At 48.8% G+C, this 12,686-nt stretch overlaps 1 protein-coding gene across 16 annotated transcripts in view; it reads left to right on the forward strand.

Annotated features, from left to right (window-relative positions):
- Positions 1–1,753: 1,753 nt before the first annotated feature.
- Positions 1,754–12,686, forward strand: part of PXK (PX domain containing serine/threonine kinase like) — a 99,820-nt gene continuing 88,887 nt past the window's right edge. For all 16 annotated transcript variants that reach the window (XM_056129193.1, XM_056129194.1, XM_056129208.1 and 13 more), the window contains exon 1: positions 1,754–1,928. In XM_056129193.1, coding sequence (XP_055985168.1) covers positions 1,827–1,928 — 102 coding nt within the window. In that variant the 5' untranslated portion in view covers positions 1,754–1,826. The remainder of the gene's footprint in view (positions 1,929–12,686) is intronic.

The raw sequence follows: 12,686 nt of genomic DNA on the forward strand, positions 1-12,686 counted from the left end.
CAATACAGTGTTGGGGGCTACACCCAGTGGTGCAAGGGGCCACGTAGTGCTGAGGATCAAACCTGGGATTCCCACATCCTTTGAGCTATCTCCCTTAACTTAAGGTTCTGTGTTTATTATTTCATTAGATTTATCCAGCCTGAGCTTGGAAGCAAAACTAACTTGATTCACATCTGTTCTGCCCTGGAGAAGGTTCCTCATCTCACCCCACCCCCTCAAGACCCCCATTCTGCATGGGTTCAAAAACTAATGAATAGGGCTGTGGATGTGGCTCAGTGGCAGACCTTCTGTCTTGCATGTGTAAAGCCTTGGGTTCAATCCCCAGCACTGCAAAGCAACACAACAAAACACGACGGATATTGGAGCTGTTGCAGGGTGAGTATGTGGAGGGAGGCACGTCAGGCAAAGACAAGATGTTGTTGTTGTTGTTTTGCTTTTTGGGTCACACCGGGCGATGCATAGGGGTTACTCCTGGTTCATGAACTCAGGAATTACTCCTGGCGGTGCTCGGGGGGCCATATGGGATGCTGGGAATCGAACCTGGGTTGGCTGAGTACAAGGCAAACGCCCTGCCCGCTGTGCTATCTCTCCAGCCCCAAAGACAAGATGTTGGGAAGAGTGTCAGAGTAATAGTTTGGGGTTCAGGTACAGTGTGGATGGAATTTTGGGGCTGAGAAAATGAATGCCAAGTTTTCTGGCTCTGAGGATAAGGTTCAGTGGACCAGGTAGATTGGGACTGTGGGGGCCTGAATGTGTCTGAGGGATCCTGTTTGAGATTTGGGGAATAAAGACTTTGTGTTGAGCTAGTAGTCCCTAGACCAAGAGTAGGTTTTTAGGGTTCCCAGATCTAAGCGCATGGGCCTGAAGGTTCTGGGATCCAAGAATCCAATTCTGAGGGCCCAAGTCTTAGGTTCTTGGGTCTGAAGAACCAGATACAAAAGTCCCATAAAACAAAACAATGTGAAGGGCTTGTTTGGGGAAAGTCTTTGGATATACAGGATGAGACTGAGGGCTCCAACGTGAAAGTTTAAGGATCTCGGGGCTCTTGGCCTGGGTGTGAAAGGTCCAATTATAGGGGCCAGGGCAATAGAAGTAGGGGGGGGCACTTGCCTTGCAGGAGGCCGACCTGGGTTCAATCCTGGGCACCCTCCACGGTCCCCCAAGCCCACCAAGAGTGATCCCTGAACGCAGAGCCAAGGGTAAATCCTGAGCAGCGCTGGGTGTGGCCCCCAAACAGAATTAAAACGAACCTCAAGTCTGACAGGTCCCCCCGAATCTCCACTCTGACTTGTCCCGCTTCCAAGAGCTTCCTGGAAAGGCTTGGGGGAATTTCTGGGCCAGAGGGTTCCTGGACCACCAGGCAAGGGCAACGTGGGGTCCTTCGGACCCGAACTTCTCCGGAGTGGAGGTCTGGGCACGAAACCTCCCGGCGTCCGAGGCGAATTCTAAGGGTACCGGGCAGGCGGTGCGGGTGGGAGGAGCAGAGAGGCGCGGGTCCGAGGCAGCAGCGCGGGTGGCTTTTGGGCGCGGGTCCGAGGCAGCAGCGCGGGTGGCTTTTGGGCGCGGGTCCGAGGCAGCAGCGCGGGCGGCTTTTGGCGCTAGGACCCGGCGGGAGGCGGCGACGCGCCGGGAAGCCCCAGCCGACCGTGACGCCAGAGGCGGCGGCGGCGCTAGGACCCCGCGGGCCGGGCGGGCGGGCGGCGGCGGCGCGTGGGGCGGCGCGTGTTGACAGCGGCGGCGGCGGCGGCGGCGGCGGAGCCGGGCGGGCGGCGGGAGGCGGCGGCGCCTCTGGTTCCTGCCGGGCGGCGGCGGACGGGAGCCCCGGGATGGCGTTCATGGAGAAGCCCCCGGCCGGCAAGGTGCTTCTGGACGACACGGTGCCGCTGACAGCAGCCATCGAGGCGAGCCAGAGCCTGCAGTCGCACACGGTGCGCGGCCCGCGGGGCGGGCGGGCGGGCGGCGCGGGGTGGCCGCGAGCCGGCCGGGCGGGCAGGGTCGCCCGGGCGGGCCCCCGGGCCGGGGGTCGGCGTCGCCCCGGGGGAAGGGAGGGCCCGGCGCTCCCGGGGCCCAGGCTGACGCCGCGGCGGGGAGGGTCCGGGCGGCCGGCGCGCCTCCCCTCCCCGGGGCCGAGGCGGGGTGGGGGCGCGGCGGGGGCCTCCCCACCGGCCCCGGAAGGGACCCCCCGCCGGGGGAGTTGCTGCATTCCCGGGCCGCGGAGGATGGAGACCCCCCGCCCCCTCCGGAGCGCCCCTGGCACTTCTTCCCCCCCCCGGGGCCGCCGAGTTTCCCTCCTCGCCGCCGAGGCGGGGCGGGTGCCTGTGCCCGGGCGCCGCGAGGATGACAGGCGCCTGCGTGTGCCGGCGTGGCGGGCGGAGGGCGCGGGGGTCTCTGCGGGGCCCTGCGGAGGCAGGTGTGCGGGTGCGCGTCCGTCCGCCTGCCCGTCCTCCCTCCTCCAACCCGCTTGCTCGTCCGAGCGTCCGTGGGAGTTTGGAAGATCCGCCGGAGTCGCTTTAAGGAGTAATAGATCTGCATCGTAAACACAGACTCTGTTACATTTTTGTAACATAGTCGCAAATGTAACCAAGGCTCGCTTTAATAGGACTTTAAAACCCGGCTTGCTTTTACTTGCGCTCTCTCTCTCTCTCTCTCTCTCTCTCTCTCTCTCTCTCTCTCTCTCTCTCTCTCTCTCTTAAATGTACTATCTATTATGATTTACTGCCAATAAATCAAGGAACCAGAAAAACACCATAAAGGTGGAGCTGCCGGCCAGTGGCACTCTGGGCAGTCACGAATGTGGGGGGTTGGGGGTAGGGGTGAGAGTGATTCCTTAAAATGTTTCCTTAGGTCGCCACATGAGATTCTGGCTGAGAGGCTCATTTGTGGACCATCGCTGTGTGTTTTAGGGTTCATCATCTGGAGGCTAATGCCCTACAATAGCCCTCTGTTTCTCTTTTTGTTCTAGCTGTTCTGATGACTTCAAAGAAGCCTTTTATTCTGTTGGATTCAAGTGGGACTTTTTTGAACCTCAGTTTCCTTTTCCTGCACTCGGGCATTGTAGGTTGGATTGTTCAAAGGTTTCATTTTCTGCCGGGAAAATGATGATGTTCTTTAAAGGGCATTTTATTTCTTGGTGCCTACTCCTCCGCCCCTTTTAAGACTTGTGAGAAGACGCTGCTAACACGACCATAATTTGTTAGACCCTCTTTAATTTGTGCCTAATGAAGTATGGATTAAGAGTTGAAATTTACTGCCAGAAGTCAGGAATAAATTGTAGTAAACTAGATTCTTGCCATGCCCGTTGTCAAGAATTACATTCTTTTCGGGGAGTAGGTTTGACTTTTAGGTTTATTTTGTACTATAGTAAATAGAGAGGAGACATTCATGTGGATGTACACAGACCACTTCTTCAAGGAGTTCACCTCTACCTTGACTGGATTATTTTACTCTCTAATTACCTCTTTAGTTCCCTTCAGGCCCTACCCCCCTTTTGTTTTCTCTCCCTAAGACTGTGAGGGAAGAGGTCCTTCTTCTTCCTTCTGTCAGTCCCTGATATCTGATGGCATTTCATGTTTGTTGAATGACTAAGTAAATGACTGAAAATCTTACTCTGCTCTTCTGTTTGTTTAAAATGGTAGTGGGGAAAATTAGAACAACGTGGCATTTGAGGTCACTGCTTCAGCAAGGTGGTCAAAGATGTCAGGATTCCATGTTCCCATTTCTACTGCTGAGTTTTCTAAAAAGAAAATAAAGTAAAGTAACATAAGAGTAGAGAATGTTAGTTCTACAATGATGACTGAACACAATGGACTGTGACTCACAAGGAATTCATAGAGGCAGATGTGGTGCAGTAAAAAAAAAAATGTAGCATTGCGTTGCATAATTTTTGACTGTTCTATGTTTTTCGTGTTTTAATGGTGAAGTCTGAGACTAAGAAATGTTGCATCAGCCCTGAACTTGACTGAGAAAATCATGTGCTGATACAAACTTTTTGGACCCTTAGTGCCTTTCCACAATTTCCTTTAAAATAGGAACTGCAGGACAGGAATTGGGTTGAAGGGCCAGTACCCATGCTTTGCATGCCAGAGCTACAAGTTCGATTCCTGGCACCACATGATCTCCCGGCTCCCTTGAGAGTAACCCCCTAAGCTCTGCCAGTGTGGCCCCACTCCCCGAAAGAAAGTAGTTGTTAAAGAGTAGTCTTTAGAAGAAAAGAACATTGTTTCTTAGGGATGGTGGAAGATGGTTTTCCAACTTGTTAGCTGAATACAAATGGTACCCAAAGGTTAGAAGCCCCTATCTTTCCTTCGAAATGCCAAATCTTTTGGAAGTTGCTCCTTGGCTCTTGGAAGAAATATTTACAGAGAGTATATAACTATACCTCACATCACTGTCACATTTTTAAATTGTATATTCATGAATAGTCTGTGCATTCTGATCTTGCATCACATAGTCTAGCAAAAAATGATTTTTAGTAATACGGGTATGCATTTTTTTAAAGCTTCACATAATGGTCACAATCCATTCTTTTTACAAAAGGAAAATCTGGTGTATTGGGCTGGAGCGATAGTACAATGGATAGGGTGCTTACCTTGCACATGGCTGACCCAGGTTCAGTCCTGGCATCCCATGTGGTCCCCAAGACCCACCAGGAATAATCTGTAAGTGTAGGCCAGGAATAAACCATGAGCACAGCTGGATATGGCTCAAACTCCTCCAAAAAAATCTGTTATCGGTGCTGGAGAGATAGTATAATGGATTAAGGTAGTTGCCTTGCGTACAGTTGACCTGGATTTGACCCCTGGCACGTATGATCCCTGAAACTCTGCCAGGAGTGATTCCTGAGCTCAGACCTAGTAGTAGGCTCTGAGCACTGTAAGGTGTACCTTCCTCCCCAAGCCCCCAACCCCAAGAAAATCTGGCATAAGATCTGCAGTGCAAAGCTGGAGAGATGGTACAGCAGGTAGGACACTCGCCTTGCACGTGGTTGACCTGGGTTTCAATCCCTAGCATCCCATATGGTCCTATGGGTACCTCCAGGCATAATTCCTGAGTACATAGCCAGGAGCAACCCCTGATGGTCGTTGAGAGTCGAAGGATGTATTTACTCTCTCTCCCCCACATCTAAGTTTTGATCTTCATTAAAGAAAAAAAAATCTGCTTGATAAAACAAACAGGTCTGTGCTCTGGGACCACTCCTGATGAGTTCAGGAAACCATAGGGGGTTCGTACTATGTCCCTGGTCCCCATAAGTAAATTCACTTCTGTTCATAGTTCTTGTTACTTACCAGCTTCTTGACCTTAGGAAGCAGGATTTATTGGGAATATTGTAAGTTGTACATAATTTATAATTTATGGGCTTGTAAGGCATAAATTTTGTGGATTAGAAGGATAAAGGGAACATAAGAAAGGTATATTTGGATGCAGAAGTGGTGATTGCATACCCGACCAAGATTTGAAAACTTTATTTTCACTTTTATGGAGTACAGTGAATTTAGCTTCATGAAATATGCTAGGCCTCTGCTACAAGGAAATGAAGCTTCCATAAAATTAGAAATGTTGTTTTTTAGGAAGAGGATGCTTTAGGCAAGAGGCAAGAGGAAGATAAGAATATTCCGAACAAAAGTCAGTCTGGTAAAAAGATGCACAAGTAAATTGTGAGAAACTTTTGGAGGACTGAGAAAAAAAGACAAGGGAAATAAAGATTGGGATGAAATGAAGGAGAAAATGTTTAAAATCAAAGACTTGAAAAAACTGCTTACCTCCATGTAATAGAAACCAGGGGACACTGACAGGTTTGTGAGATGGTTGTTATCAAACTATTTACTCAGACCTGTTTATTCAGCATTTGGTTCTTTTTATCTTTGAGGAAATAACCTTAATAATTTTAGGGATGTTGGAGGAATATGAGAATTTTAAAAATCTGGGTGCGGGAGATAAGGATCTTACTTGCCTTGCATGTGGCTTCATTGGCCATAATCCTGGTTTGAATCCCTGGCACCACATATGGTCTCCTGAACACCACCAGGGGTCACTCCGGAGCACAGAGACAGGAGAAGCCCCTTAGCACTAGGTATGGCCTCCAACTCAAAAAAAAAAAAAAGAAAAAGTTTGTGGAAAGGATATTACATGTCAGAACCTTTTCTGAAAATGGAACTTTCCTTGAATCTGTGGGTTTTACAAGCTGCATCCCAGCATGGCTTATTTATTCCACCAGGATTTTTTTTATTCAACAAAAACATCGAGTGCCTACTGTGTGCCAGGCAGGCTGGAGATGAGGAGTGTTGGACAGCTCCTTCTTACATGGAACTTTCGTTCTTTGGTTTGTAAGCTCCTTCGTTTTCCATTTTGACTTGGTATATACGAGCCAAGAAGAATCCTTTGGTCTCATAACACAGGTGCTTTGTGACTTAACTTACCAAACTTTAGTTTCTTAACTTGTGAACTTTAAAAATAGTCTTGTGAACTTTGAATAGCCTTCTGGGGCTATTGCAGAGCTGGAGAGAGAGTACAGCTGGTAGGGCGCTTGCCTTGCACACAGCTTGATGCTGGCAACCACACATGGCCTCCCAAGCCAGCTTCAAGAGTGATTCCTGAGCAGTGCCACCTGTGGCCCCCAAACAAAAATACCTTTTAAACTCTTCACAAATCATAAGAATACCTATATAAATGTGATGCCAGTTTAGGAGATGTTGTTTGAGCCTGACCTTTTATTTCTTTTTTGATGGTGGGGAGAGCACACCTGGCAATGCTCAGGGCTTATTCCTGGTGGTGCTCTGGGTACCACATGGGGTGCTGGGGATTGAATCCGAGTCAACTGCATGCAAAACAAACTCCCTACCTGTTGTACTATTTGCTCCAACCCTTGAGTTTGACATTTTAACTGATCCGGAGCTCAGTCTCTGGATCTGTCTAGGTTGCCTTTTCAGTTGCTATTTGAATGTCTGTTCAGAATTCCAAGTAATACTTAAATTTTCTTTGAAGGTTTTTTCATGAAATGCAGACGGTATGTGAGCTCATGTGAAGTCCTTCCACACTTTATAATGAGGGAATAATACTGGGAATCTAATTTACTATCTATTTGGTGATATATATATCCTTTATTTGATCTTGAAACCTATAATGGTAGTGTCAGAACTTAAAGGTTGGAAGCTTTTATTCATTTATTTATTTTGGGCTTGGGGCCATGACCGGCTACGGTCAAGGCTTATACCTGGTTCTGCACTCACCGGCAACCTTATGTGGTGCAAAGGCTCGAACCTGGTCATCTGCAAGTGTCTTACTTGCTGTGCACTATCTCTCCAGACCTGAGTTGGAAGCTTTTTAATAATTTAGAGATTGTAAGTTATCTCTTCCTATTGAAGTCTCTGTCTCTGTCTCTGTCTCTCTCTCTCTCTCTGTCTGTCTGTCTGTCTCTCTCTCTCTCTCTCTCTCTCTGCAGTCAGATTCAGGAACTATGATTCTTAATCCTCTTAACTTCTTTTGAGGATTATCCCACTAGCATGTTTTCTTAAGAATGCAGATATCTGGATGCAGTTCCTGGGAGGCTGCCGTAGGATTCTGAGCCAAAGCTTATTTTATGTGAAGCAATATTTATGTGCTTTGCTCCCCAGGGAAATAATGGAAATAGCTGCATGTGTACCTAGCTTCCGTATAGATTGTGATTTTAAGATTGTTCAAAATATAGATGGTTTTGAGAGTCTAAATGGTTTTACTTGGACCATGTAAAACAAACCCTCTGTTTTCCACTGCAGGTAGCTAATGGTTCCTTTCAAGCTGCTAGATGTTTCTGGGCAGCTTGACATGAAATGAAGCTCCTTTATGTTCCAGTTTCTGGCACCCAGAAAATGAAGGCACTGGAGCTAAACATGGTTTTAAAGCTTTTTTTTTTTTTTTCCTTCTTACTCTTCTAGGGAGTGAATCCAGGGACCCATATATGCAAGGCAGTCCTTTATTTTTTAAATTTTTAAATTTTTTTTGCTTTTTAGGTCACACCCAATGATGCTCAGGGGTTACTCCTGGCTCTGCACTCAGGAATTACTCCTAGTGATACTCGGGGGACCATATGGGATGCCAGGGACCGAACCCAGGTCGGCCGTGTGCAAGGCAAACATCCTACCCACTGTACTATCACTCCAGGCCCTGCAAGGCAATTCTTACCAGTGAGCTACATCTGAGGCCCCTGTTTCAAAACTCTGAACTTCATAAGTTGTTTTGGGGTGTTGTAGAAGGACTCCCACCCAATATATTTTCCTTTAACCAGATTCCTTTAACTGGGGGTGTCGTGAGTAACACACACACTTTCAGGGCTGGTGGCAAAGTTCAGGTGTTCCTCCTTGTCAGAGCTGGCAGGAACTCTTTTCAGTGCGAGATGAGATGGTGCACTTACCTGTGGTGCTCACCGGAGTTGCAAGTCAGATTGTGGTGCTCACACACTCAGTGGCATTGTTCACTGAGGGTTGTACTTATTTAGCTGTGGTGCAGGCACATTTGCTGCTGGTGGTTCACGCCCCTTTACTTGTGGTACTCACACGCATCTGGCTGTGATGCAGCTGGAATTTTTTCATCATGTTGGGGATCACAGCAGAGCTCAAACGCAGCATAATACTCAGGGCCCTTGGTAGCACCAGGGATCAAACTCAGGACCGTAAGTGTATATGACAGGCATTCTAAGCCACTGAGCTATTACTCAGGTCCCAATTTGAAACTTTGGACCAAACTCTAAGAGATAGACACATTATCATGGTTAAATACATAGACCTCAAGAGAGAAAGAGTTTGTATAGATTGACGAGTCTATACTGACCACCAAATTTGGGACGAGTCTTAGCCATCTGTAACTGAATGTTGAGATGGCAAAAGCTTCTTTCTGCTTACTAAAAGAGCATGATTGAAAGCAAAAGGGAATTTGATGTCATTGTTGTCTTCAAATAATCAGGTAGTTACTTGAAGAAGGCACTCCTGTTTGTTCTGGTTTGGTTTGGGGGCCACACCGAGGGGTGCTCAGGGCTTACGTCTGACTGTACTTAGAATCACTCCTAGTGGGCCTTTGGGGGACCATATGGAATGCTGGGGATTGAACCCAGGTCAGCTTGTGTAAAGCAAGCGCCCTACCTGCTGTGCTAAGGGCACACCTACTTAAGGACATAATGTTTGGAATGGGAGAGCTAGCACCGGGGGTTAAGTTGCTCATAGGCCCCAGTTCAGTCCCCACACTGCATGGTCCCCTGATCATTGCTGAGGGTGACCCCCAAGCTTCACTGGGAGAGACTCCTGAGTATCAAGCTAGAAATAGCCCCCGAGTACCCCTGGATGTGGCCCAGGCTCTTCTTCTTCTCACTGTCACTGTATCACACTGTCCTCCCCTTGTTCATCGATTTGCTCGAGCGGGACCAGTAGTGTCTCCATTGGAGACTTTGTTGTTACTGTGTTTGGCATATCGAATACATCACGGGGAGCTTGCCAGGCTCTGCCGTGCAGGTGAGATCCTCTCGGTAGCTTGCCGGGCTCTCCGAGAGGGGCGGAGGAATCGAACTCGGGTCGGCCATGTTGGCTGCGTGCAAGGCAAACGCCCTACCGCTGTGCTATCGCTCCAGCCCCACACAGCCAACATGGCTGACCCGAGTTCTTCTTCTCAAAACAAACAAAAACAACCATGATGTACTTTGGGAAGTCCAGTGCAGAGTAACAGGAGATTTTCTGGGAAGCTGTTATTTTGGTTACTTCTGGTAACAGTTTTATATAAATTCACAGACCGTTCATATTAGGATATGCTCAATGGCTTTTGGTATAGTCCAAGAGTTGTGCGCCTATCACCGTAGTGATTTTTAGATCATTTTTATTGTCCTGAGAAGATGCCCTGAGCCCCTTAGCATCACTGTGGAAAGTTTCTTAACATTGCAGGATGTTGAGGTCGGGTCCTGTCATACCCCCAACCCCCCCAATCTCTTTGTTGATGTTGCTGTGATGACTGGGAGTGGCACACTGTTTGGTTGTAGCTGTGGTGCTCTGACATCTAGTTGTGGTGCTTGCTGAGAGTCATGCCCTGTGTTTAGTTGGGTGCTTACATACACCGCCCTATGTAGCGAAGCTGGAAATTAAATGCAGCTTCTGGGCTGCCAGGCTCACACTCGGCTTGTGTAGCAGTGCTGGGGTGTGAATGCATGGTTTCACACTTGCCAGGAAAGTGTAGGTGTGTCTCCTCTTTTCTCTTTGTGGTATAGGGGATCAAACCTAGGGCCTCCCACGTTCAAAGTATGTGATCTACCATTGATCCACATTTCAAACCCCAGTGTAGATTCTTCTTTGGGGGCTGGGTGAGGGGAGGGAAGGGATGGTGAGGGGAGGCGCATCTGGCTGGCTCTGTGCTCCGGAGTCACTCCTGGAGGGGTCGAGGGGACCTACAGGGTGCTGGGGATTGAACTCGGGTCTACTGCGTGCAAGGCAAGTCCCTTTATGCACTGTACTATTTCTCTGGATCCCAGGGTGGATTCTTTTTTTTTTTTAAGTTTTATTTTTTAATTTTTTTAATTTTATTTATTATTATTTTTTTTATTAGTGAAACACCATGAGGTACAGTTATAGGCTTACAAATTTTTGTGCTTGGGTTTCGATTATACAATGATCAAGTACCCATCCCTCCACCGGCGCCCATCCTCCACCACCACGGGTCCCAGCATCCCTCCCACCCTCCATCCCCCCCACCCCACCCTGCCTCTGTGGCAGGGCATTCCCCCTTGTTCTCTCTCTCTTCTTTTGGGTCCTGTGTTTTGCAAGAGAGGCATTGAGTGGCAATCATGTTTGGTCTACGGTCTACTTTCAGCATGCTTCTCCCACTCCCCGGGTAGATTCTTAAGCTTGTGTTCTTTAACCTCTTTGGGTCTCATCCCATTAGGGGCTCATCAGAGGGACAATTCTTCATAAGTGCTCATATTTTTTTCTGTAACTTCTCAGAACCTTGCCCTCCTGAAACCTGCTCTTCTGCTGTGGTTGTTAGGGTAAAAATCACCGTTGGAAATTGGGAGAAGTTCTTCACTTAGTGAGATCCCCATCCGAACACAGCACTGCTGAGTGCTCTGTAGAGAACCCCGTGTTTAGAGCAGTAGGTGAATTACACCCTGTTTGGTGAGGTTGGAACTGCTGTGGGTTCAGTGTGCCGGCCACATCTGGGCTGTGTGCCTCGATGGTTTGTGGCCCCAGGGATGGGAAGAGGCCCTGTGCCAGGAAGTAGGGTGCTTATGCCACCACGCTTCCTGCATCTCCTAACACTTCTGTGGATGAAATCTAAACCAGGCTGTCGGCATTTCTTTGACGTGGCTCATTCCAAACAGGTCATTTGGCCTTATTAATTCAGCTGAGCTTTTTTTTTCTTTTTCTTTGTTTCTTAATGGCAGGGACGGGAGTATTGGTTAGGGAAAACCCTGAGTCTTGTCTGAGCAGCGCCTTGGAAGCAGGAAGGGAAAGCAGTGTGGTTCCTCAGGGCCTTCCCCTTCGAGGTGGCCTTCCCCAGCAGGGACTGTTAGACTTCAGGAGACTGCGGCTGGCCTGTTGTCCCCGGGCCTCGGGCCAGCCCGGCAGCCCCCCACTGACCCAGCGGAGCTCCAGGTCTGGCTGGGTGGCACCAGGCCAGCCTTAGTCTGCATGTGACCTTGTGGCTCAGCGTATTCATCAGCAGCCTCCTCCACCCGTGTTCCATTCAGGGGGTGTTTTCTCAAGCTCGGGCTGTGAGGGGCAGTGTGGATGGTCCCAGGGACTCAGCTCACTTGAAGTCCCAGGAACTCCCCAGAGATTGAGGGGGGAAGTGGGTGTGTGCATGGGGTCACTTATCTGTCTTTGTCCACTCCTTCCGTGCCCTGCGCCACGTGGGCAGTTTACCCTGCCTCCGTCTATTCTTTCTCTTGGAGCATCCTTTTCCTTTTCAGTGCTGGGGAAGGACCCAGAGCCCCATACATGCAAGGCAGCTCTGGTCAGAGAACTTTCCTTTTTTTTTCTCTTTTTTTCTTTTTGGGTCACACCTGGCGATGCACAGGGGTTATTTTTTGGTAAATAACCTAGTGGTGCTCCTGAGACCATGAGGTGCTGGCTCTGCACTCAGGAATTACTCGTGGTGGTGCTCAGGGGACCATATGGGATGCTGGGAATCGAACCCGGATTGGCCGTGTGCAAGGCAAACACCCTACCTGCTGTGCTACCGCTCCAGCCCCTGGTTGGAGCACTTTCTACGCTGAATCTGTCATATCTTTGTATTTCTTTCTTGCAATTCAGTTCAAACTTGTACAGATCCTGCTCTGAAGGTGCTAAGTCCTTGGTAAGTATTTGTCAAGGAAGTAAATTTGTTGAATAAATCCAGTTCATTAGAAATTCATCCTTTCCCCCCCCCAAAAAAAGAAAGAAAGAAAGAAATTCACCCTTTCCTTGGACTGCTGCCAACCTGCCAAACTGGAAGTGATTTCCACGATTTTGGTTGTTTGTTCTTGTTTTGTTTTTGCTTTTGCTTTTTGTTTTTTGGCGTTTTTTGTTTTTGTTTTTGGCCCCACACCTGGTCTGCTCAAGGCTCAGGGCTTACTCCTGGCTCTTGGATCTGGAATCACTCCTGATGGGGCTCAGGGTACCATGTGGAGGGCCAGAGAGTAAACCTGGGTCAGCTGCATGATGTGCCCTACTCACTGTACTAACTCTCCAGCCCTGGTT

This window comes from Sorex fumeus, unplaced genomic scaffold (assembly GCF_029834395.1).
Source record: "Sorex fumeus unplaced genomic scaffold, SorFum_2.1 ptg000072l, whole genome shotgun sequence".
Taxonomy (NCBI): domain Eukaryota; kingdom Metazoa; phylum Chordata; class Mammalia; order Eulipotyphla; family Soricidae; genus Sorex; species Sorex fumeus.